At 37.1% G+C, this 27,297-nt stretch overlaps 1 protein-coding gene across 2 annotated transcripts; it reads left to right on the top strand.

The window, feature by feature from the left end:
- Positions 1-15,705: 15,705 nt before the first annotated feature.
- Positions 15,706-24,565, top strand: LOC130103468 (platelet-derived growth factor subunit A-like). 2 transcript variants are annotated; one of them, XM_056269723.1, is made up of 6 exons: positions 15,706-16,434; positions 17,297-17,393; positions 19,727-19,834; positions 19,923-20,110; positions 21,834-21,954; positions 24,039-24,565. In XM_056269723.1, the coding sequence occupies exons 1-6, from the start codon at positions 16,372-16,374 to the stop codon at positions 24,047-24,049; spliced, it is 588 nt and encodes a 195-aa protein (XP_056125698.1). In that variant the 5' UTR covers positions 15,706-16,371; the 3' UTR covers positions 24,050-24,565. The 2 variants fall into 2 exon arrangements, with proteins under 2 accessions (XP_056125698.1, XP_056125697.1); XM_056269722.1 differs by having other exon boundaries at positions 24,036-24,565.
- Positions 24,566-27,297: the final 2,732 nt, after the last annotated feature.

The raw sequence follows: 27,297 nt of genomic DNA, 5'->3' as shown, positions 1-27,297 counted from the left end.
TACTGATGAATTTTGTCATGGTTATTGTTTTTTTTTTGGTTTCACAGAAGAAAAAATCTGTTTCTGCTAGTAAATTTCTCTATTAATTACAAAGAAACTGCAAGTAGACATTGAGAGACTGAATTAGTAATTTCTTGTAAAATATACTCCAATAATCTTTTTGTTTACAACTTCGAAAATGCATGTATGTAAAAAAACAACAACCAAAAAAAAAAAAAAGCAAACATGTACAAGAATGTTAACCAAATAAAACTAATACGATAAAAGTGTTACAGAACTATGCTGTTATGTTGATTTTTTTTGGGTTAGAAACACTATAATATGCGCCTATAGACTGAACATGTAATACGTATGTGCATGATGTCACCGTTTTCACAAATTCGTGTTTTTCAAATTCAATAAAGTTATTGTTTTTAAAAACTTGCACTTTGAAACCAATTTTAAGAAGTTTGTGTTTCGGTTGTTTTGACTACGTTGTCATCTGTACACGAAACACGCAAAGGAAAATCTTTTCCGTTTTTAGTACATCATTGTAAACCTACCCTTCGTCAGCGTGGCCACAATTGAACTTAAAGGGATAGTTCACCCAAAAATGAAAATTAGCTTAAAACAATTAAGGGAATGATTTAGGAAAACGGCCAAAATTTAGGGAATGAATTAGTATGGCGTGGCCATGATTTAACTAAAACAAGGAAATGACTTAATAAAATGTGGCCATGAATAAGTTATTGGAACAAATTCTCAATATGGTCCCGATATCTATTTTTGCGGTGCTCAATAATATGCGGATAGCATGTTTGATCATTACAACAAATGTCTAAATCATGCAGTCTAGTCCATCACCACCAGAGGGTGCAATTTAACAAGCATTAGCATATTCACGCGAGATCCTTTCCCGTTATTGTTAAAAGAGTCAGACATCACTATTTTAATATAAAAAAAAAACCTCTTAAATAGTTTAAGGTGTAATTCATTTGAATCACATTTTCGAAGACCTGTTCAAGGGTTCCTTACAAATTCACACACGCAGCCATAAGAGATTGTGTGTGAGTGTGTGAAAGACCCTGAGAGCTTAATATCTAGTCATAACACAGAGGAAGCAAGAAACAATGCCTTCCCCGCCAGCTCAAACTGAAGGGCACTGCGAGAGAGGCCTCCTGTTTAGATCGTCTGCTCTGTTTTATTATATTTACAGTAACAGTATGTCCTCATTCACCAGCTCAACCTGCTGCGGTGCCATTAAAAAGCACCAGCCATTACAAACCAGGCAACAAGCCAAAGGGACAATTACTGCCAGCATTACACACACACACACACACACACACACACACACACACATTCCTCTTCCTTCTCTGGCTTGTCTCATGCGCCCCTTCATCTCCACTCACCTGCCAGCTTTTTTAAAGTACCAACAGGTGTGCAGTTCAAAGATAACCTGTGCGGTTCAGCCAAACCCGGTTTATCTAAGATAAACCAGGACTGAGTTACGCATGACCGTACTGATTAAAAAAAAAGAAAAGATATATGTAAAAATATTAGTGTTTTTTTTCTGGAGAGAGTGTTTCCCATTACATATAAGTCTGGTTCTTGGTATTAAAATTCAGACCTTTACCGTCTTTCACCCACGTGTACCTATAACACGATCAACATTTAGAATCCCTCCACTCTTCTTCAGAGTGACGGAGAGACACTTAATAGTATTTTCCTACTATTGTAACAGGCTGTTCCTGTAAGCCATTCCATCTGACACTCACAAGCACAGGCATGCACTCTCAGCGCTCACACTCGACATAAACACACTCATACCATCATTACCGCACTGTAATCCACTGTGGATTCTCTGATCTTTGAGGTACGTACATGCGTATGGTCCACAGCTACTCATATGCCAAAATCTCACCAGATACACTTTTACATCAAAAGAAAGTGAACTATACACACACATACACACATATGTATATATGAATCTTGACATTGTCATCCTGGAATATGGCCATGATGTTTCTTCCTATATGGTTGTTTAGGAAATGAAAAGCTCCACACTCCATCAGTTAGGGTTAGAAGAACTGTTGCCAAACATATAACATGCTAGAAACATCATAATCACTGCCATAATGATCCAGTCATTTAAATCTAAATAGCTACTTTTTCCCCCTGTGTGTGTGAAATATTAATTTATATATTTCTTGTTTTACTGTATCTTTATTCATAATCCTTTATATTTTATAACAAATTATATTAATCTTTCAGTATTGTTGCAATATTTGAGTAGGCCAATATATTGGTATTTAATCAAAATGGATAAAAAAGGGAAAATTAAATTTTTATTATATGTATCAAATCTTTTTTTACATTTGTTTTATATTTATATTCTAGAATGTTTATATTATTCAGTCATTTGACAATATTTGAGTGAGCCTACATTCTTTCTATTTTTTTTAACTTCTTTATACACTAGGCCTAATTTTATACTTTATAGGCCTATATTTTTATTCTTGTCACAATTTTTGTGATATTTGAGTAGACCTACATCCCATTTTTTAATCAAAATGGCATAAAGGAGATAAAAACCTAAAAATAAAAAAAATACAAATAAAATATATGATTTGTATGTTCCAATACAACAATAAGTAGTAGGTGCCAAGGGACTTCCATGAACATTTCTGAACAGATTCATTTAATGGACAGTTTAAATCAGAGATGCTATGGAAAAAAAAATTTAACGCCAAATATCTAATGCTCACATGGGCCTACTGTTCTTCTGAAACGTCATGGAAAAAAATATTAAAATATAATCATCAACATAAGCTATGATATTTCGGAAATCATTACCCACCCCCACCGTGAGAAAGATGATTTTCATATTCTCATCAGTGCACCTGTCTTTAGATTACAATGTTTGCACTGCCATCATAACTACTTCTTTTTCACACGTTCACTGTATTTTTAAACAGTCTCATAAAAGCTTGGGATAGGCAGCGAGGCCTTTTTGATCTATTATTGTGGCTTCAAATGAAACGACTCCAAAAGCCCACCTGCACAGGTGTGTGTGGGCATGTGCGTGTGTTTGTCTGTGTATTTAAGTGCTGGAAAGCTCTCCGTCATCATCTGACCGCGAGATCCTTTTCCTTTAGGCCCCACGTGCTGCGTTTTAGAAAACGCTACTAATAAGATGAGTCACTCCCTAATGAGGGGTTTTCTCTGCACTGATGATGTCACCTATAGCGGTAGCTCTCTCTCTCCCACCCACACACACACACACACACACACACACACGTTAAATCTAAAGAGAGAACAATACAGTCATTCCCGCCAAAGCTGCATATTAAAGCCGAGGGAAGACTGCAAGCATTGTGTGGTCGGACAAAAACGACCTCATTATTCCACTGCACTTCACGCGTTTCTCTTTCCTCTCTGTAAGACACGGCGGATAAGCGATACAACTCGGACAATGCTATTCGGAAAGCTCCTGCGCATGTGACCGCATTGCTAATTTGGATTAATCTTGCGTATAAAAAAAGTAGGCTACAACAACCCAGACACTGGTGTGTACAGTAGCCTACTGTATGGTTAATTCTTTCTTTGAACAATGTCATTCATCCTATGAGAGCATGACGCAGGTGTGGCTTAAAAACAGATGTGAAAGATCAAATGCGGGCTTGTCAGTGTTTGTCAATTAATTGAGGAAATGAATTATGCGAGATGGAATCCCGTGTTCTGTGTAACACAAAAGGAGATATGCGTGAAGGAACACAATGTTCGAAAATTATTATTAATAAATTTTTTTTTGTTTATAAAAATTGATTATTTTTTGTAGTAGCCTACCATAGATATTTAGACTTTTATTTTTTAATACAAAACATTTTTATTTCAAATAAATCCTGTTCTTTTCTGTTCATCAAAGGATCCAGAAAAAAGTATCATCGTTTCCACAAAAAAAATATTAAGCGGCACAACTGTCTTCAACATAACAATAATGCGAAATGTTTCTTGAGCAGCAAATCAGCATATTAGAATGATTTCTGAAGGATCATGTGACACTGAAGACTGGAGTAATGATGCTGAATATAATATTCAGCAGATCCTAAAATATAATAAAATAGAAAACAGTTCTTTGAAATTGTAATATTATGTAAGAAAATTAATATTTTTTACTGTATTTTGATCAAATAAATGCAACCTTGGTGAACATAAAGACCAATCTCAAAATAATTTAAAAATCCTAGTATTATCTCATAATTTGGCAGCAGGTTTATTAGGCTGCTGTCACTTTAAGACCTGACACACAGATCCATTACACTGTTACACATGCGTTTTCTTTCTCAACTGTTTACGTTCACTTAAAACTGACTGTGTTTACGTGAATACTCGCAGATACTCGCCAAGACCAGCATTTTGACATTATTTTGTGTGTATTTAACCGTTTAAGTGCAATAAGCAGCGAAAAAGAACTAAATTTAGTAAAAAGGCGGCTTTATGTGCGCGTACTTTGGGTTTGGGAATGAGTAAAATTATGCACAATACGTGTAATCCCTCGCCAAGATTCAAGCCCTGTAACAGCAACAATATTCATACGGAACAAATGAAATGAGTGAATGGAGGCGTGTTTGTGTGTCAACTCGCTATTGAGATCATGAGAGAGAGAAATCACAGCTGGCATCGTGTATTCTGCGGAAAATGGGTATTGGAAGCGTTTCAGATATTTCAGTATCGGTGTTGAGATTTTTGACAACACTACATTGAACTTAGTTTATGTTTTCAGATGCCTTTTTAAAAAGACTACAATTGAAAATGTATTATATTAAAATTCAACCCACCACATTGTCTAGTACGAGTGACTGCGTTACACTGCTGAAATTCACCCGCATTTGGGGGGTGCCAATGTCAAGCCATGTGTGTGTATATGCTCCTATATACAGTATAGGTTTCTACCCAAGTACCGGCATTTCTGAATGGGCTGAGGCTGGGATTTAGTGAGTTTGAGGTGAAAGTATTTGATGAACGTATTCTATGTGCGGAGAGCATTCACTCAATATTATTATCTCATTTTTGACAGAGGTGGCTTTTAGAGGCTTTTGCATCGGAGGTCTTCATATATATATATATATATATATATATATACATATGCATTTTGATATAAATATATTTTATTTAACATTTTAAATAACAGTCCCTAGTGAGTGTAAGCTTTAAATGTATGGAAAAGAGCAGGATGGGCATTCTTGAAAACATCTCTTTTTGTGTTCCACAGAAGAAAGTATAGCATTTGAAATGAGTGAATGATCACAGAATTTCTCTTTAAACAAATCTCTAAATATAGATGAGAAGAATGAACAAGTGTTTCCTGTGAGTCTTTTGCAGGTGCTTGTTATACTGCCGCCGCTGATCTCACACACCAGATGCTTACTGACCCATCCATCAACACTGAGTCCTGTTTACCTAAATACCTTCATCACTGTCACTCAGAGGAAGAGGGGAGAGGAAGGAGAGAGGAAGATGTGGGCCACTCAGCAGTGCTCGGCACATCTGCTCAGTGATAAACAGAACAATGACACGGTGACCACTAATCTTACACACAAGATCAAGGACACGGGAAAAAAAATTACAACAGCAGACAGAAAGCAGGGGGAAGCAATGAAAGAAAGAGCCTTTTGTTTTAGTATATAAAGAAGATGACTAGTGCAGGAGATAAGGAATCAAAATGGAAAACAGGAAAGCACTTATCTATTTCCATGCTTTGGCTTTATCTATAAATCTGGGGTCTGATGTATAAAGTTGCATAAGCACAAACTGGGTGTTGAAATGTGCATATCAGGATTTATAGGCTACAGTGTCTTGTAGGCTAACGTTAAACACGGTAGTATCACATGGGTCAAGTCAAGTCACCTTTATTTATATAGCGCTTTTTACAATACAGATTGTATCAAAGCAGCTTCAAAGTGATAATATGAAAATACAACAAAGTTTGTTTCTAGAAGAAAATTGCGTCATCGTCCATCTTAAGTAAGGCAGATCAATAATATAGTTGAATATTAAATGTCCCCAACTAAGCAAGCCAAAAGTCAAGGCAACAGTGGCAAGGAACCAAAACTCCATCAAGTGACAGAATGGAGACAAAAACCTTGGGAGAACCCAGACTCAGTCGGGGGGCCAGTTCTCCTCTGGCCAACGAACGAACTGTGTATGATTATGATCCAGGCAGCATTACAGGTCAGAAGTCAGATTGGATCAGAACATTCAGAATATTAATCCAGTTCCATCTGGTTGGAAGTCGGAGTCATCACGCCGTTTAGGAGTCGAGTTTGTTGAGGATCAGTGCCGATAACTGTAGTGTCGATGAGGCCTTCACAGAGCTGACGAGGCTGGCACTTCAGGGATGCGTCGTGGATGGGTCCAGGTGCAGGTCTACCATCTAATCTGGATACGGCCGGGATCCGGCTGACTGGTTGACACTTCAGGACTGCGTTGTCATCGTGTCTAGGCGCAGGTCCTGCATCAGATCTGGATCTGGATTGGATTGGTGCTAAATAGGAAAAGGAACTGGCCGGAATTTTGAGATCGCAATAGACGTGAAGGACTATAATGCGTTAATAGCTCACTCAAGTACTGGGGAGCTAAACCATTTAGTGCTTTGTAAGTGATCAGCAATTTTTTAACATTCTTTAATTGTTTAATAGGGAGCCAATGCAGTGTTGACAGAACCGGGCTAATATGGTCATACTTCCTGGTTCTGGTACTCTCTACCAGAACTCTAGCTGCTGCATTTTGGACCAGCTGTGGTTTGTTTATTAAGCGTGCAGGGCAATTACTAATGAACTAATTGTTCTGCATTTTTCATTGGGAGCATATGACGCAATTTAGATATATTTTTAAGATGAAAAAATGTGGTTTTACAGTTGCTAGATACGTGACTTTCAGATGAAAGGTTGGTATCAAAGAGCACACCCAGGTTCCTAACTGACGATGAAGACTTGACAGAGCAGCCATCAAGTGTTAGACAGTATTCTAGATTATTACGTGTGGAAGTTTTTTGTCCAGTAATTAGAATCTCGTTTTTTTCAGAATTAAGTAGTAGGAAGTTGCTAGTCATCCAGTGTTTTATATCAGCTATGCATTCCGTTAATTTTGGGAATTGGTAAGTTTCGTCAGGGTGAGAAGAAATATAGAGCTGTGTATCATCAGCATAACAGTGAAAACTAATGCCATGCTTCCTAATGATATCTCCCAAGGGTAGCATGTACAGAGTGAACAGCAACGGTCCTAGTACTGAGCCTTGTGGTATGCCATACTGAACTTGTGATCGATAAGACATCTCTTCATTTACTGATACAAACTGATAACGGTCAGAGTATGATTTAAACCATGCTAATGCATTTCCACTGATGGTATCAAATGCAGCACTAAGATCGAGTAACACTAATAGAGAGATACAACCACGATCGGATGATAAGAGCAAATCATTTGTGACTCTGACGAGAGCTGTCTCAGTACTATGGTACAGTCTAAATCCTGACTGGAAATCCTCGCAGATATCATTTCTTTCTAAAAAGGAACATAGTTGTCAAGATACTGCCTTTTCTAGTATCTTTGACATAAAATGTAGATTCAAGATTGGCCTGTAATTGACTAATTCTGTAGGATCAAGTTGTGGTTTTTTAACAAGTGCCAGCTTAACTTTTTGGTACGTATCCTAATGACAAAGATGAATTAATGATATTAAGAAGAGGATCTTTGACCTCTGGAAACATCTCTTTCATTAGCTTATGGTATAGGGTCTAATATACATGTTGTCGATTTAGATGATTTAACGAATTAAAAAAATTCTCCCTCTCCTATAGCAATGAATGAATCGAATTTTTCCTAAGGGAGACTACAATGCACTCCCTGATGGGATACTGTAGTAGACGGTTGCATAGTGGTTATAATTTTCTCCCTGATATTATCAATCTTATAAGTGAACAAGTTCATAAAGTCATTACTGCTGTGCTGCTTGGAAACTTCTGGGCTTGAAGCTTTATTTTTTTATTAGTTTAGCCGCTGTTTCAAATAAATACCTAGGGTTTTGTTTATTTTCTTTTAATAGGGTTGAAAGATAAGCAGATCTAGCAGCTTTTAAGGCCTCTCTATATGCAATCGAGCTCTCTTTCCATTAAATGCAGTTCCAGTTGCGCTCCATCATCCAGTTGCGCTCCAACCATGGGTGAGAATATCCATATGGAAATGATATGCAGATGAAGTTATGTATAGTAAAACTAAGCGTCGTAAGTTCCATATATGGTTATTTTGGGGAGGAGGCGCTTTAAGAATGAAATCAACACAAATTTTATACATGAGGTCCCTGGTGTTAAAAAGACCTTCCTTAAAACTACTTTGAAGGAAATATTACAATGATCTAAATAGATTATATCCCACCTAGAGGTTTCTACGGAAGCTTGAATTCCGCCATAGAATGAAAAAAAAAAGGTAATTGTAACTTTTTATCTCACAATTCTGACTTTTTTTTCACAATTGCAAGTTTACTTCTCGCAGAATTGCGTGATATAAAGTCGCAATTGCGAGTTATAAAGTCAGAATTACAAGAAATAAACTAAAAATTCAGACTTTTTTCTCAGAATTGCCTGTTTATATCTCGCAATTCTGACTTTTTAACACACAATTGGGAGTTATAAAGTCAGAATTGCATGATTTAAAGTCGCAATTGCATGTTATAAAGTCAGAATTGTGAGATATAGCCTAAACTCGAAAAAAAAAAAAGTCGTAATTGCAAGTTTATTTCTCACAATTCTGACTATAACACGCAATTGCGACTTTCTATCACGCAATTCTGAGAAATAAAGTCAGAGTCAAATTAAGTCGCAATTGTAAGATAAAAAGTCGCAATTATCTTTTAAAATGTTTTATTCTGTGGCGGAAACAAGCTTCCATACAGTAGGTATTATGGACGTAGCACAAATTATGAGAGATGATGATATGCAGAGAATTTTCACCTTTAGGGTAAAGCCCAAAGTATACTATGTTTTTTTCAACGCTATCTCGCGACCAATTCGTACGAATTCGTACGAGTGATTAAAAGGTGGCTAATTCGTACTAATTCATACGACCTCACTCGTACGAATTTGTACGATTTGTCTAAACCCACGTGATGGGTAGGTTTAGGGGCGGGGTCAGGGGTAGGTCATTCGTACGAATTCATACGAATTTGGTAACTCATAAAATATGTACGAATTAGCAAAAATCGTACGAATTTGTACGAGTGAGGTCGTATGAATTAGTACGAATTAGCCACCTCGTAAAAATCGTACGAATTGCCGTGAGATCGGGCTGGCTTTTTTATGCATACTAGGCCAATCAGGGGACCAGTTCTCCTCTGGCCAGACGAAATAACATAGTGTGGATATAATTCCAGGCTGCATGACAAGTCAGATTGTGGATTGAAAGAATTCAGAATATTAAATCCAGCTCCTTCTGATGTATCATGCCGGCATTTGGTGGGAGGAGGAGTTGTTCAAATCACTAACCCTAAGTATGCACCCATAGCAAGCACCACTAATGATTTAACATACTTCAGTCAATAACTGCATGTGCGAATGCTGTAAGATAGAGACTTGGCCTTGCACAATGCAGATAAGGTTGTACCACGCTGTTCCTAAGAGCAAGAGCATTCCAAACGGCGATACACACATGTAAGCATGTTCCTGCATGTGTGTCAGATCCTAGATATCAAAACAAAGCTTTATTCTCATGCTGATTACGGCAGGGCTCGTACTCAAACACGGTAGCTGTGCAACATCATCAGTCTTGACCTCTTCAGCTGCGCTCACACGCAAGCTCCCGTCCTCACCGTGCAGATGTTGTTTGACGTATGACAGTAGTGTCTATGAGTAAACTTAAGCATATTCATGCATTATCTGGGATAAGCCTTTGGTTGGACACCACCCAAATGCTCCTGCAATGATGCACAATAGGTTTTGATTAGGAGCCAAACAAGGCTTACACTGAGTATAGGCTTTGATGTCCTCTCTGACCTATACTGATGCAGACCAGGGTTGAGGAAGCTCCTTTTGAAACTCCAGCTTGCCAAGCCACAAGAGAGTTCAAGCTAGTTCAAGTTTATGTTGCGCAGGGACTCAAAATGAATTGGTAAATAGTTTTTTTTTCTCTCCTTACAATTAAAAAAATGCCCTGGTAGTCCATTAACGTGAATAAGGCTACTTGAGATCAGTGTTATTTTCATATTAGTTTAACCCTCTGGTGCTGTTCGGTAATTTCAGACCGAAAAAGTTTACGTTTAGCTTTTTTGTTGTTGATTTTTTTTACTTCATTGGAATGGTACGAAACTTTGTAAAGGTTTTCGCATTGGAAATGAATGGGAGACGAATTTCATCTATTGGAAATGTTTGGTACTGCGCCCAAACAAAATCTTACTGAAAGCTCACTTTTTTTAAGATATCAGTCCTCAAATTTGGGACACAGCTTATTTAGATTTATAGCTTTGATTTTCTCACAGCAGTAGACTAAAACGTATTTTGGAAAATATGTATTTCAAATAATTTTTTTTAATTCATAACAATAAAAGGAAAATTTGAGAACTTTTCTATCTGTCTGTGATTTAAACTTCGATTTGTGACAGTTTAAATTTCATTTTCAGGTCCATGCTCAACAAGTGAATAAATGGATTATAACCACTGCATAATTATAATTTAGTACCATAATATCCCCTAAAAATACAAAATATTAAATAAAAAATATTATCGAACTAAAATATCATAAATCATTTCATTGAAAAAAAAAAAAATCTGTAATTTTTGACTGACAGTACCAGAGGGTTAATATTATTAAACTTTTATAGCATTTATTTATCTTGAATTAGTTTTTATTTTTGTATTTTCAGTTTCTATTGTATTTTTAGTGTATGTTTAAGTAATTTAGTTTTAGTATATTATTTCTTTAAAGCTTAATTTTGTTTTAGTAATTTTAGTACTTCAAATTAAACATTTAAACATTTCAGTTAGTTGCCGGAGGGCAACATTTCTAATTTCTTATTCATTTAAGTTTTTTAAGTTGAAGTTTTCCTGTAATATTTATATTTTATTTTATTTCAGCCTTATTTCAATGAATGAAAATGTTTAATTTTATTTAACAATAACAACGTTGCTTGAGAGAGGGGACATTTTAAGAGATTTTTCCATTCATGTCAACGTGAAGTTCATTATGTGACCAATTTTACTTCCATGTGATGTATTTATTAATTATAACAGGATATTCAAGGAGAAAAAAATATCAGGTGGGACTAAATATTATCCAATGAGAACTTATTAGATTATAAAAAGTACGAGTTATAGAAACTGAATGTGAGTTTGTTAAAACAGTGGAAGCCTAGAAAGCTATTTCGCTATTTGTTTACATTAATACGTTGCTACATTTAGCTAAAACATTTATAGATTTTTTGGAATTAGACCAGGAACATCCATTAAGAAAGTAAATAGGGACCATTTGGATTTCATGTTGACTTTAATTCAGTATGTCTTGCTAAGCTGTAAGGCTGTTAGCATAATACATTGTGACATAAAAAAACACAGATGGAGAGTTTTGCCATGCTACACCGCTTAACGTTGAAAATGAAGTAGCTTATTACTGGAAAATCAACAATATTTTGAGAATAGCTGATGTCACGCTAAAAAGTTATGTTAGCCGCATTGCTACATGCCGCTAGTTACTCCCCATCACTGAGTGAGAAACAAGAGTCTCTGGTTAATATTTCCTCAACACATTTTTGGTACAACTTACACACGCTGTAAAAAACACTCCTTCCAGGTACAACAAACATGCTCAACCACACCTTTCTTTCCTTCTTCCATCTTAAGGTCTCCTTATTAAATGGCTTACAGGGATGAGATGAGACATGCAGAAACACAAACATACACAATCTATGTATAATAAAAAAAATAGGCAAAGCCAGTAATTGGAGGATGGTGAGAGAAGTCTAGTCTGTCTCTTTGTGTAAACTGTCTGGACTGCTCCTGGGAATTTCCCTTAATTTTTTTCTCCCCGCTCAAGCATTGCAACACACTGTTATTCTTGTGAGGGCTTGAGGGCTTGTCTCTGGTGGCAGAGGTCTTGGTCTGTTAATTCCTCCGGACACACTGAAGCTCTGCAGGAGCCAGAGACACTGGGGATGATGAACAGTGCATGAATTGAGAGAGACCGAGGAGGAGGAGGGACAGAGCAGAGGGTCTTTTTCCTCCCTCATCAATAATACTTTTGTATGTACATTTATATGTTTTGTCCACTCATGAGTGCTGCAGAGCAAATCCAAATAACTGATGCTGTCACTCCACTGCCAAGCTCCATTACTGGAGAACATATTTTGGTCCCACTGTTCTGGCATCGATGCTGCATGGCATTTCAAGACAAGTTATTTCTCACTTGCTCAACTTTCACTCACTTTCAAAAGAGCTAAAACTTTGGGACACTTAAGTTCTCAATTTTGTATTCATGCCTCCATATTTTCAAAGGGGACGGGGGAGTCAAGATATTGTTGACACAAATTAAGTGTTCATCCATGTGATTATTAAATTGTTCCCTCGTTTTAGGTAAAACGTTGTCAAAGCGATCCCCATTCAAATCCTCATTCATCCGTGAAATGACAAAAAATGCTGTATTTTTCATGCCAGGCCAGTAGATGGCGATGTCACTTTGTAAAGAAACTACGCGCCTATAGACTGAACATGAAATAGGCCTACGCATGATGTCACAGCTTTGATAAATTCACGTTTTTGTAGTTTACATGGAGATAATAACGATACAATGTTCAAAAACCCGTTTTCAAAAGTTTGCATTTTTCAGGGCCCAAAAACACCATTGTTGTGTAGATGAACAGCCAAAACACACAAAAAGTTTTCAGTTTTTGGTTAAAAGCAGTGTCGTGTAAATTTGTAAATTGTGGAAACAAATTCTTAATTTGTGGCCACGATATCTTGTTTTTCCCCCCCTTGGATGTCTTGTGCAGGGGTAGCCAAAACATGCCAATGATTTAGCTAAAACGAGGGATTCATTTTAATACAAATTTCAAACTTTTAAGACAACTTCAAAGTCCATCACAAGTGACATCGCCAACTACTGGCCTGACATGAATAATACAGCGTTTTTAGTCGTTTTCACGGATGTAAACGGGGATCATTTTGATAATGCTGTCGCCTGTACGCGGAAAACGCAAAGGAAAAACTTTTCCGTTTTTAATACAAACCCTTAGGTAAATCATGGCCATGTTGTACTAATAAGTTCCCTCTTTGTATTTAGTTAAACCATGGCCATGATTTACATACAACAAGGGAACTAATTAATATAAAAGTTTATGAAAACGATACTTTTATTAAAACGAACGTTTCTTTGCAAAGTTACATTGCCATCTACCGGCCTGGCATAAATAATACAGCGTTTTTAGTTGTTTCACGGATTTGAAATGGGGATCCCTTTGACAAAGTTGTCGTCTCGTCTGAACCCCGAAAAATGCAAAGGAAAACATTCTGTAAAAGAATGCGTATGTGCAACTAAACTACGAATTTTAATGGTCTATTTTCCCCCCAAATAAGCACAAGATTTTCAACAATACTTTGATTTAATGACTACAAATATTTAGATTTTAAAATGTTAAGTGGTGAAACCATCAAGTAGAAAATACTTAAATACTTTGTTTGGGTTTTGCATACATTTACAAATGTTTAAAAAAAATCTTTTTTTTTAAATTGTATTTTTTTTTTTTTTTTTACAAATATGCACTTTGAGTCATTAATATCAACAGGTTTTCTTAGGGTTAGTCCATCTGACCTGAATAAAATGCATTGCTTAATGAAAAATGTAATGATTGAGACAATCGTGAGGATTTTAAATGGTCAGATGATGAAAAACTGGCCTCTGTGTGTTGGTTACACCACACTGATTTTATTTAGTTTATTAATTATTAATTGTAATTAATAATTAATTACAATTATTAATTAAAGTTTATAGATATTATCAAGTTATGTTTCAAAATGTTTTAAAACAAAATTGCTTTGATTTCATTCTCCTTTTGCATTCCACAGAAGAAACAAAGCCAGGTTTGGAATGATATCATGGTGGGTAAATGGTAACAGAGTTTTCATTTCCGAACCATTCCTTAAAAGTCCCTCAAGTCAAGAGCTTGACCAGCTAGCAAGTGTGCAGTGTTTTTACACGATAGAAGTTCAACTTATTATTCTCATGCTTGGATGGATGGGAAGGAGAGCAAAGGTTTTTGGTTTTGGCAGGAATCCCAGCTTGGCATGGACCGCTGGTGCTCGAGGTATGTGTGGGTGTCCGTGTGTCCAAGAGTGTCGGTCTTACAGAAAAGGTACAAGTATGCATCTGCGTGCTCCGTAGAGGTTTCCCACACACATTACTGGTAGATGTGGTTGTGCTGTGACTCATTCTCTTTGGCAAGGCGGGATCTCAAGGGACTTCAACTCCCATAGTCCCTTTTTTCTCTTGCCTATTTTTACCACAACCATAACAAATGTCCTCTCATTTGCTTTTCCTTTTTCCTTCATATCAAACTGTCACTAGACGTCCATCCATACCAAAACGTCTTTCCGTATCAGCTCTTTCGGTTCAGCTCGTCTGACCTCGTACCCCTTCCCCCTCCGTCTTCATTGAGATGTCAGTCATGAACTACATAGACGCTGGATTTCCAGCTTCTTCACCTGCTGAAGCTTTAGTGTGTGTGCGTGGGTCCTCACACATTCCTCTCCATCTTACGGCTAAAGCCAGGGTCAGGAATGCAAATCATGCTTGTCACACACACAAACCCTCAAAAGTAATGAAATGGGAACATGCACAACTAAATGTATTTTGTTACACAAGAAAATGCCAAGTCTTTTATTCCGAGAGCCAATCTGTGGTATGAGTGGAATGAATGAAAAGCTTCCAGAGAATTCCTTTATTCCCTTTTACCTCACCAAACTGCACCAAACCCAATTTGGAAGCTAGTGTGTGTGCCTTGTCTATTTATCTACATTGTTTCAACTCTAGGACAGTGTGCTCACCTCCTGTAGTCTGCTGTCTTCACCTTTTCCTTATTATCTTGTAGTCCATTCAGTGTTTCCTTCTCTCCCATAATTTCTCCCGAATAGTTGTCTGTCTAGGGTGCTTCCTGTCTCAGTGGGGCTAATTAAGGATTCACCCAACTTAAGAGAACACTGGATTCAGTAGACCCTGAAACTCACCCACCCATATTTCTCCTGTTAGACATTATCTGACAGAACATCACTAATGTAAACACTGTCTGAATCTGAACTAAATGTGTTAACTATTAACTTTATAATAGCTCAGAGGAAGTTACCTTGATAACTCACCTCCAGAGTCGAAATATCAAGGAAAATAAAACACTTTTTCAGATTTTGAAGCAGGCAACAAAATCTGGCACGCTAACAGTTTCATTCAAATACAACACGCGAGGGTCACGTCCTCACTTGTCAAATCTTGAGGAAATGTGGAGCGAAGTATAAAATAATTCTGTCTTCACAGGGTGAGAAAGGTGAAACACATCCGAATTATAGAGGTGTTTCATTTCTGAACAAATTTGTGAATCTATTTTTTTTAAGTGAACGGTGTTTTTAACGATACGGGTCGGTTGAGCGACTAAAGTCGTCGTCACCTACTGACGTAAAACGATGTCACTAGTGAATCTTTTTTCTTTTTTTTTTTTACTGATTGAAAAGATTCGAATCACTGAAATGACTCGAAATGCGGTGACTTGGAAGGCTGGTTAGCAGAGATTACCTCGTCCTGAGGGGGCGCGCGGCTCTCACTGAGTTTAAGTTGAGGAGATGAGAGAAGCGCCAGTTCATTCACTGTCAGATCCCCTCCACGCGCGCGAGCGAGACGTGTTCAAGTTTGAACCGAATTAGTTTTATATGACGAGTTGAGGACACAAAGTGTGGACGGTGCATAAAATGGACTATTTTGGATAAACGTGGACTCTTTATTCTATCATGGTTTTGAATCTAGGACTACCTTTGGATTTAGAATTTATGATTTTTAAAAATTAAACTCAGAAGCGATGCGGTCAAGGGATGAAGGTTCGCTTCATTCATGTTTTCTTTTTGTGTGAAATGATCTCGCGCAATGTTTTGTGACTTTTTAACGGATTAAAAACGACAATAATTTATTAATAGGAGTATAATTCAGAGAGTCGTTTTTTAGGGCTTTGACATAGGCTACTTGTGAAGAGTTTATCCTTAGAGAGGTTTGTCTGTGGAAAGGCATGTTCCCTGGCTCCACGCCGGTTGGAGCATCTTTGCGGCTCCGGTCGGGAAGGTTTTGCATGCACTGGGACACATTTGGACCACAGGGGAGATGAGAACCGTGCTGATCTACTTTCTCTTCTGCTGCTTCTCTGTGCTTTCAGCAGCCGCTGAGGTAAGACCAACCTCTGAACTTATCTGTACATTGGGGATAAAGGGAGAGGAACACGATGTTTCGCACTAAAGAGTCAGACAGAGAGAGAGAGAGAGAGAGAGAGAGAGAGAGAGAGAGAGAGAGAGAGAGAGAGAGAGAGATATTCCTTTATAAATGGTGAATGATTGTTCACTGTAAAAAAAAAAGAGAGAATTTGCTTCCTTCAAATTTTAAGTACAATCAACTTGGATGTTTAAGTCATTTCAACTTAAATTACATTAAACTGACTTAAGAGTTGGATCTGGTAGGCTACCCTATAAGTTCTATTCGCTTTTATTGCTTAACTTATTTTGATGCTTAATTTATAAGGTCTCACACTTCGCAGTTCTTCATTAACGGGTCATAATTTATTAATGGTCATAAAATTATCATAAAAGTAACACCCATTCCTATTGCACATAGTTTTTCTAAAATCTAAGTTATTATAAATATATGTAATATTTGTTGGCTACTCATGTTGGTTACAATTGGGGGAAAAAATGGTAACACTTTACAGTAAGGTCTCATTTGTTAACATCAGTTAATGTTAAAAGATAGACTACATCTTTTGATCTAAAAAGTTTATTAGTAGCCTAAATGTTGAGAATAACATTAATACATGCTGTCGAAGTAACAAAATGAAACCTTATTGTAAAGTATTACCATAAAAATATAGAATTTTCTAGCCTACAAATTTTTTGATATAATGACTTTTCAAGTGGTGCAACCGTAAAGTATCTAAATACTATTTAATAAACAATTAATTGAAGAACTTAAGGGGTTTGGCCCACAACACATGCATTTTCATTTTGATGTATTTTGGAAGGACCATTTTCTTCCACAGGAAGCGCCGATTCCCCGAGAGCTGATCGAGAGACTCTCTAACAGCGACATCCGCAGCATCAGCGACCTCCAGAGGCTCCTGGAGATTGACTTCGTAGGTAAAGTCTTGGTGATTCATATCTGTGACTTGAATCTTGTGAATGTGTTCAAAAGGAAAAAAATATTTCTTCAAGGTTCATTCAGTTTTGTTTAGTGGTCCTTGGTTACATCTTTAATGTAGCAGAGACAAGTTTATGAATGAGTCATTGAAACATTCACTCAGCCTTCTTGCCAGCTGGTTGCTAAATCAACTACTACAGGAATGTGGGTTGTGTGCTTGATAAATCGGAGAATTGTTGTAGTCCTTGATTCGTTCGAGAATGATTTGTTCACTTAAAAGATTTGTTTCAAAACATGAGTGAAACCCAACCAATGTCAGCACAATGTATCAAGTCGCCAAAAGGTTGAGGTGCAATGTTAGGAGAACAAGACTGTGGGAAATATCCATTCAGAGGAGACTCACTCAATCTTTTATTGCACTCAAAGTTTATGGACCTCGCCACGAACGCCTCAGCACATGTTGCCTAGAGACCGCAGTCCCGCTCCTGCACTCATGGCGCCGCATCAGCATTTGAACTTGGTAAATCATGTCACATTTTGGCAGCACAAACATTCTGAACTCAAATATGTCCTTTAAAATGATGTAGTTACAGTAACTTTTTAAATTCCATCATATGAAAAAGTAGTTTATTCCCATTCTTGAAGCATGATTGATATTTCAGCATGTTTTGTGTATAAATGTAAAAAAAAAAATGCTTTTTAAAAACGTAAAGTTTAAAAATCTCGGTTTGGCTTACAATGATTGAATGTTCAGTATTCAAAATTCTAACTGACAGTGATGGTGTCATTGCAGCATTTGCATACTGCATTGCTATTGGTCGTATTCCTTGCATTTATTTGCATTCTCAATCGTCATTTGTCTTTTCTTGCATCTTTTCAACTATCTACACTGTAAAGATGCTGTTGATTAGCTATTACCACAATGAAGACTAGTCGATTTTAATAATATGAAGTTTTGCACATCCCACAAATAATTTTTAAATAGTAAAATAGTTCACTCAAAAATAAAAATGTCATCCCTTACTCACCCTCATGTTGTTCCAAACCTGTATGAGTTTCTTTCTTCTGTTGAACACAAAAGAAGATATTTTAAAGAATGTTGTAATCAAACAGTTGATGGACTCCATTCACGTTCATAAATACCATGGAAGTCAATGGCTACCATCAACTTTTTGATTACCAACATTCTTTAAAATATCTTCTTTTGTGTTCAACAGAAGAAAGAAACTCATACAGGTTTGGAACAACATGAGGGTGAGTAAATGATGACAGAATTTTCATTTTTGGGTGAACTATCCTTTTAAGGAAGCCTAGTATGATTTAGCTAGTTTCGGATCACCTGACCCTGAATGGGAGCTTTTTTTTTAATGGCAACGATTTAATAGCTGAAGACCCAACTGAAAGGGTTCAAATATCCGCAATGTCTCAAATATAAACTTCCAGCGCATCTAATGAGGAAATGCTGCAGCCGTAACGATGTGAGCGTCAGATTTGATCCGGCCCATAAGCGCTGTAATTGAAATGCAAACAGCTGCGTCTGTGTGGCTGGTGCCTGAGGGAGGTCAAGAGACTCTCTCCATTATACTGTTGTCATGCTGCCTTTATGAGTTGAGTGCGGCTGAATGCCAGCGCTGCTGTAATGTATTATTCATGTCGAATTCCTCAGTTTTTGTGTGCATCTCTGCGTGCGAGTGTGTGTCCGTGTGTTTGGGAGAGAAAAGAGGCTGAAGCTCAAGTAGTGTTTGCGTTTGTGAGGTCCGTTGCTCCGCTAACGACTGTGTGAAAAGCCGAGCGGGTCGGTCGGCCACGGTGCTCAAGCCTGAATTAAAAGCGCCCTCCTCCTCCATTGGGCCGGTTTCCGGGGGCAACAACAGGGGCATCTCTGCCCCCCGTCGCCCCGCTGTATGGCTGAATGGCTCTGCGGATCCGTAGAACAGCATGATTAAATACTGCGCACTTTGCTCAGACTAACCAACCAGACGTCCTTAAAGCATTTTAAATGACACAATCCTTTCCGAAGGTCTTATTGTTGAGTCTAGGTTTTTCTCGGCGTGTCCTCAGGCGGTGCATAAAGGAAGTGTTTCGAATGAAGTGTGTGCACTGTGCAGGCAGGTTGGCGGACACCTTTTATTCTTCACTTAGTAATCAGACCAGGTTTTCTTCATTTCTTTCCATCGGGCCTGGCGGAGGCGGGGTTCACAAAGAGGTTCAAGGTCACTCTTTTTTCACAATAGTGAGGGAGGGATTGTGCATTGGATGGTTGCTTGTTCTACATGCCAAAATATGTTGCTTAAACACTGTTGACTTTGTGCTTCGTTGACTCCTTTTGCAGAGAATGAGGTGCTGGAAGACGTTAAGCAGGGCCACCATAAGGAGCATCTGTATGACAGCAGACACCTCAAGAGTTCACACGCACACTCGAGACGCAAGAGAAGCATCGGTAAAAAACAGACACACACACATGCTCACATACACTTTGCAAAGCTCCTGTGGTTGTTCTGTGTGTTTACGGGCTATTGTGTGTTTAGAGGAGGCAGTGCCAGCCGTCTGTAAGACTCGCACAGTGATCTACGAGATCCCACGCAGTCAGGTGGATCCCACGGCTGCCAACTTCCTGATCTGGCCTCCGTGTGTCGAGGTGAGGCGATGCTCAGGCTGCTGCAACACCAGCAACATGCGCTGCCACCCGTCCAAAAAATACTACAGGACTGTGAAGGTGAGAAAACATGCATCTTTCCCTCTATAATGTGCCTGTGTAAATATGTTATACATATATATATATATATATATATATTTTATATATTGAAATTATTTAATTTAACATATAACATGTTTTACATATTGTTTTATATTATGATACATATATAATAATTTTTTTTCCCTACATACATGTTTTATATATCATTAATATAGTACATTATTATATAAAGTTATAATTATTATAATTATAAAATAGAAATATTTATCATTTATATTTTAAATATTTAAATTATTATTTGACTAATTATTTTAAATATTTTTTAAAATACAAAATTATATATATATATACCATTTATTATTTTATATATACAAATATTTATATATTTTTTAATTATGTAATAATTATAATTTGTTTTCCAATGTCTTAAAAATAATACATATTATTTCATATATTACATTTATATATATATATATATATATATATATATATATATATATATATATGTTTTATATATCATTAATATAAGATGTTATTATAAAAAATTGGTATTATAAAATATAAATATTTATAATTTATATTTTAAATAGTATTTAATTATAATTATTTTAAAAACTTGTTAAAGCTTAAAAACAAAACATTATTTATATACACCATTTATTATTTTATATTAATATTTTAAATATTTAAATTATTATTAAATACTAATTATTTTAAATAATTTGGCAAATTAAAAAATGTCAATGTTTTATATTGAATACATATACAATGAAAGATAATATACATCTTTTATTTATACTTTGTTATATATTTTTATATTTTAAGCACATAGATCATAGATTAAAAACATTTTAAATTACTATTAAATTATAATTATTTAAAATATTTTAAAAATATTTTTCAGAATACTAAATATAAAATAACATAAAAGTCTGCAGTCAAAAGTCTTAATCTTAATATGAAATATCAAATCTTAATATGAACTCAGGTGTTTTTCTTCAAATACCAAGTTATCTGAGTTATGCCATTCCATTTCCTGCATGTGAAAAAATTGTCTAATTTGTCCCTATTAATAGGAACTATAGGTGAAAGTTAAATTAAACGTTCTTCTTTCTCCTCGTTAAAGCACATTTATATTGGAAATATGGTTTTATTGATGGAGATCTCCTGCGCACTAGGCTGTGACCGTGTTTGCCACTTGCCAGGCTCATTTCCAGCATGCAAAGCTTTTCACATTTCTCAGATTTAAATGTAACAAGAGCGAGGCGTAGGACGTGCCAAAAGGGAGGACAGTGTCGACGAGAATTTCAGGGCCGCTGAACACACTGAAAGAGTTTCAGGCCAGACTTCCGTGGCTGGTTAACGAATAGCCCTAACCTTGAGTTAACCGCTGCAAATATCTGTCTGTTACTCCGCGGCTGTGGGGTGTGTTCCGTTCCGTTTATCTCGCCAGCAATGTGTGTGAGTGTTCAGACCTGAATAAAGTATTGTATAAATGGGCCTGCAGGGCAGCTGAGTTGGCAGGGAGGGAAGAAGTCTGTCAGTATGATATGAGGTGTGTGTGTTTAGAAAGAGAGGTTTGAGGCGGCTCATCTGCGTTACAGGAAACCGACCGAGTCACATTTAGCTCTCGCCTTATCTCACCTCTGGAAAAGCAGAGGAAAAAACACACTGTTGATAGGGTTATGAGAGTGTGCGTGCAACTCAGGATGTTCCCACACACTCTCTCTCTCTCTCTCAGGTGGCCAAGGTGGAGTACGTACGCAGGAGGCCAAAGCTTCGGGAGGTGCAGGTGCAGCTGGAGGATCATCTCGAGTGTGTGTGCACGTCCAAACATCACTCAGAGTCCCGCATACACACAGGTACGCAAATACTGCCGCCTGTAAAGGTGCAGTACACAGTTTCTGAGAAACACTGTTGATATTTGAAATCAACCCAAACAAACACACCCCTCCCTTCATTGCTCCGCCCCCAAAATGCACAATGAGTAGATGTCTCTTTATCATAGCTGAAGCGAAACAAAAGAATGCGAAGATGACAAAAGAACAAAAAACTAACATACAGTACACAAGAGTATTGAAAGCAAACAATGACACTCAAAACTGTCCTGTTACTATAGCTAACATTACAGCATATCTTGGTTCTATGAAACAGCAAAACCAATGTTACTCATGTATGGAGCAGAAACAACGCAACCCCGCGTCTGTTTTCAGGCCTTCCCGCTTCTGTCTGACCAGCGCTGGAAATATTTTCTAATATTAACGAGGGTCCTTAAGCTCATAACCCTTTTTTCCCAAGGGATATTCCCCTGAGCTTTTCTCTTTTTGTAGTGTCTCTCAGGCATCTCTCTTTCTACAGTCTTTCTTCAAATCTTTCTCTTGCTCTCTCTCTCTCCTCCCCCATCATGAGTGGACACACCCCCTACTGCTGATTGGCTACAAGTCTGTTGTGGCGTTCGGTCCAATCCACTTTCAACAGCGTTTCTCAGAAATCGCTTACTGTACCTTTAAACCCACTCCGTCTTTTTAATCATTTGCTTTCCCACACCTCGTTTTATTTTTCCCTCTCCACCCTTTTTTCCTGCCTTGTCGTTTCCCTTCGTTCCTCCAGTCAAAGGCCAGAGCTAAAAAAAGAAGAGGAAATGGAAAATAAGATAAAAGCGGCAGTAAAGATTTACAGACTCTATATTTAGACTAATGGTCAGTAAGATGAAAGCCGAGTGGACTTATTGGCCAAGGTCGAGAGTAAGAGCAGTCTAGGGAGTATCTTTATACAAAATGTGATGATTTTTGATATGTAATTTTTTATGATATTTTAATATTCAAATGTAAGATTATTTTAACAATTATTCAAGACAAGTAAGAAAGACGAGGAACAAATAAATAAATTACACCAAATAAAATAAGCAGCCAAAATCATTCATTTTCAATGAGAGCTGACGATTTCACACCAGCCCCATAGACACTGAAAGCACCTTTTTGTCGGTTCAACATGATATAAAATTGTATATATATATATATATATATTTATATGAAGACTTCAGATGCAAAAGCCTCTAAGTTCGTCTAAAGTTTTTGTTTAATATTAACATTTTTATCAAGTACCGGCATTTCTGAATGGGCTGAGGCTGGGATTTAGTGAGTTTGAAGTGAAAGTATTTGATGAACGGAGAGCATGTGCGGAGAGCATTCACTCAATATTATTGTCTCATTTTTTACATTTTTTTTAGAGGCTTTTGGATCGAAGGTCTTCATATATACTTCCAAAGTTATACATGAATTTTTGAACAATACCCGTTCTTGTCTTAGGACAACTTTGATTAACTTTTTGGATCCACTTCAAATGTTGACTACTGTGTATATATATATATATATATTTCTTTTTTTAATTAATTATTTTAGTATTTAATATAACATTTCATATTATTTATAAAGATTTTATAATAAAATGTAATCATTTTAATTGAATTTGAACAACTATTCAGTACAAATAAACAGTCGGTAACAAAAATTACAAGCAATAAAATAATAACACTTTGTTTTTGTTTTTTTTGCAATTTTCTATCCGATGGACTTGTCCGGTAGACTTCCATTGTAAGCGCATTAGCTCAAAAGGTGTGCTGTTGTTAAATGTTTTAAAAAATGTTTTAAATACATTCTTTTTTTAATGTTATTAAATATTATACTATTATTATATTATGAAATATTATTTTAATAATATTTTATATAAAATCTAATAATATTATCAAAAAAGTTTTATAATAAAATGCAATTTTTTATATTAAGACAAATAAACTTTGAGTAAGAAAAATTAAGAACAAAGAAACAAAATAATTATTTTTTTCATCCATTGCACACTTCACTCACAGACATCCATTGTAAGCAGCTTTTTTGTCAGTTCAACAGGTGCGCTGTCAAAAGCTAACAAAGTCTTTTCTCCACAGCAGATATAAGGTGAGCGTGGCTCTGGATAAAAGAAAGCAGAGAAGGAGGGCCATCACATCCAATCAGATAACTCGGACTGCACGACAGCCATTGAGTGATATCATCTGAAGAGACGAGGCGGATGTGAACTGTTCAACAATGAGCGAATCAGGGCGGCCTTTTTGGCTTACTTTGGACTTTTGATGCACCTTTAGAAGCGACCCCGAGAGACCCTTTGGATTAAAACCCTGGGGGAACAAAGCACAAAAAACTAGAGACTGCAATGACAGAGACTCGCAGAGCCTGAAAACGAACTTTGAGTCGCAGACGTCGAAGTACTGATTCCACGACCTTTTAAAGGAGCATCTATCACAACTTTATTTGTGTATCAAAATGTATTTCTCCAGCGAATATCTGTATCTTATTTTTGTATAACTGCCAGTTTTCTATCAACACTGATCTTCTCTTGTCTTATATATGTCGTAGAATGAACGAGTACAACAAAACACAATCTACAGTAACTGATACTTAATAAAGTGAATACATTTTATGACGTTTGTCTGACAGACAAAGATGAATATGTCTCAAAGATGAGTATGATTATGTGCATTCATAACACCGTTTCCTAACCAGGAGCATTGTGATAAATCTTCACATGAACCAAATCAAAACCATGGGTGACAAGCCATTTTTAAGTCTACTTTAAATATGTCCTACAGACAATATTATTGAGATTAATGCAACCAATGTCATATTTACTATTTTGGGAAACTGGATTTTGATAAATAACTAAGCTAATTGATATTGATCACACATGGTTGTAATCATGAATGTTAAATGTTTAATGTCATTTCTTCCTATTTTGACAACTACATTGGCCATAGTCGCTGGCTTTCAGGAGAATGATAAAATGCATAGATTACACATTAGCGCTAAAAAACAAATATTTCATTCTATTCTGACTAAACTACTTGAACCAACACCGAGGGGATAAAGCTTTTTAACAGTTGCTTGATTTCTGTTTTTTACAGCGTCGCGGCAGGTGGCCCCGCCCCCTCGAAATCTTATTGGACTAAAGTAGCGCTTTTCATGTATGTTAAACATCAAACATGAACGAGGAGATACTTGATTGTAAAAAGTTTACAATCGGATATTATATCACACATCCCTCGAGTTTCACAAGGAAAACAATAAGAAAAACCTGCCGTGGGATGAAGCATAATTAAGATTATGAATATACGAGGTAGTGTGTTCGTAGTTTTACCTATTCAGCTGCATCGCGTTGCGAGAGAGAGTCTGATTGGCTGCTTGATCGCGTTGGGTCACGCCCCATTTTCGTTTCACTTCGCGCCAGTATGAACTCTCCTGGAGGACTGTAAGTAAGGCATCTAATAAGTTCTGATTGGCTTATTTCGTGCAGCTCTCTTTCTCTAATATGACGATAATTGAGATGATGGAAGCTGCTCTGTCAGGTTCTGGCATATCCAAAGCAAACATCAGCCACATAAACACACACATTCATATCCAAACCACTAAACCAAACTGTGCCCTGACTGGTCGCCCAGTCCCTGTCTGGCTGCTCCAGATAATTTAATGGGGCTCCTGGAATTGGCTTGTGCTGAAACCCGGCGTTGTTTCAAAATGAAAGCTAATTATAATTGCCAGTACTGTCACAGACCTAGCGTTCATACACAAAACTCTTGTAGACAGTGGTTAGCTGAGAGACGAGGTCAGAATAACGTCATGTGATGTTTGAGATCTTGTTGTTACGTAAGAAGTAGGCCTATTACCCACAAATGCAGTTACATGTTGGTTTGAGGACTTAAACATTTCTTTACTTCAAACCACCAGCTGTTTGAAGTCACAATAGATCCAATGTGAGTCATTAATGTGACTTTGTTGTGATAGTCACATCTACAAGTGTTCTGTGATGAGCATGTGTGGTAGCCTGGCAAGCCAGACCTACATCAAGATGTTAGGTCTGGGAACTCACAATTGGCATACCTCAATCCGAGGGGCGGGATAAACGGTTGTCTTTCAATATCCCTCGGCACGCAATAGGATAGCGCTACAACCAACCAGAGCAACGAACGGCTGTGGCTGAGTGAGTCCCATGCGTTTTTCCACCAGTGAACCAGCTTGGTATATTACACTTTTGCCGTATCCGGTCGTCAAAACTCTGAACACATCTTCCTTTTTTAGGGATGACTTAAGTGACGTTCTCTTAACTCCAAGTCCTCCAGAGTCGCGGGCAAAGCCGATTCGAAAGACCGCTGTTCGCCAGCAGCATCTTCTTTGTTTTCACAACATGACATCATGACTTTGCGTAAACATACACGCCACTTTCAATTCAAGTGGCGTGTTATCTATACGCATTTTGAGCTATCCGCGTGTATGTCCACGCCGAAATCTTTTGCGTGTATGTCTACGCCATTAAACGTCCGAGTGATTCCGCGTGTATGTGTACGCCGTTAAATGTCCGAGCGAAACGAAGCAAAATCTATATTCTACATCTGTGGAGCGATATTTCTTTTCCTAGGATGGTAGGAGAAGACTCATAAATGGTATTAACCCCAGTGACGGGTAGGTTTAGGGACGGGGTTGGGGTAGGTCATATATTTATATGTACATAATACAGTAATATAACGTTAAGTCAAAGGCGTTGATAAACACGCTGAAAAGCGATTATGCGTGTTGATAGCACGCCAAAAATGGAAATACGAATTGGCGTGTCATACATACGCCATTTCATGAGATCAGTCTGAGCAGAGGGAAATCACCTATGGAAATCACGCGGAACCGTCATAACTCTGCCGTCATTATGTCAAGCCCGCCCACCAACTCTACACAATCTGATTGGCCAGACCAGTTTTTGGTTTTTCCAGCTCAAAAGTCTATGGAGAGTTGCTAGACCACACTTTGCTGCAAAATAACCCTTTGCTGCCGCTAGGGTGCGTCTAGATTTCTAGGCTACATGTGTGGGTGTGTTTTATAGCACTTATACCAACACATCCACTTTCCAAAAAACAGGCAGTATACGGCCAGAAGCATACACGATTAGAATGTTGAAATGTCGATTAAAGTACATTTCATTCAATACCTAAAAGTACTGATGAATTATAAATGGACTATTTTAACCATTTTGCATGATGCTTTTTCTTTGCTTATTTGTATATCATGCTATTATCTTAGCAACATGCCAATGGTAAAATTGGCATGTTACAGAAATTGTGATAGGCTAATCTTTTCTTCCCTATTGTGACATATTGTGACAAGTGAATT

The sequence above is a fragment of the Rhinichthys klamathensis genome, unplaced genomic scaffold (genome assembly GCF_029890125.1).
Source record: "Rhinichthys klamathensis goyatoka isolate OS25496 unplaced genomic scaffold, OSU_Roscu_1.1 h1tg000289l_1, whole genome shotgun sequence".
Taxonomy (NCBI): domain Eukaryota; kingdom Metazoa; phylum Chordata; class Actinopteri; order Cypriniformes; family Leuciscidae; genus Rhinichthys; species Rhinichthys klamathensis.
The sequence above is the reverse complement of the archived record's forward strand: the minus strand, read 5'-3'. Positions and strand labels throughout refer to the sequence as shown.

Coding starts and splice junctions, on each gene's coding strand:
- LOC130103468 (XM_056269722.1), top strand. CDS start 16,372: ATGAGAACCGTGCTGATCTACTTTCTCTTCTGCTGCTTCTCTGTGCTT. Junction 17,394..19,726: donor CCTGGAGATTGACTTCGTAG/GTAAAGTCTTGG, acceptor CTCCTTTTGCAG/AGAATGAGGTGCTGGAAGAC. Junction 20,111..21,833: donor AATACTACAGGACTGTGAAG/GTGAGAAAACAT, acceptor TCTCTCTCTCAG/GTGGCCAAGGTGGAGTACGT.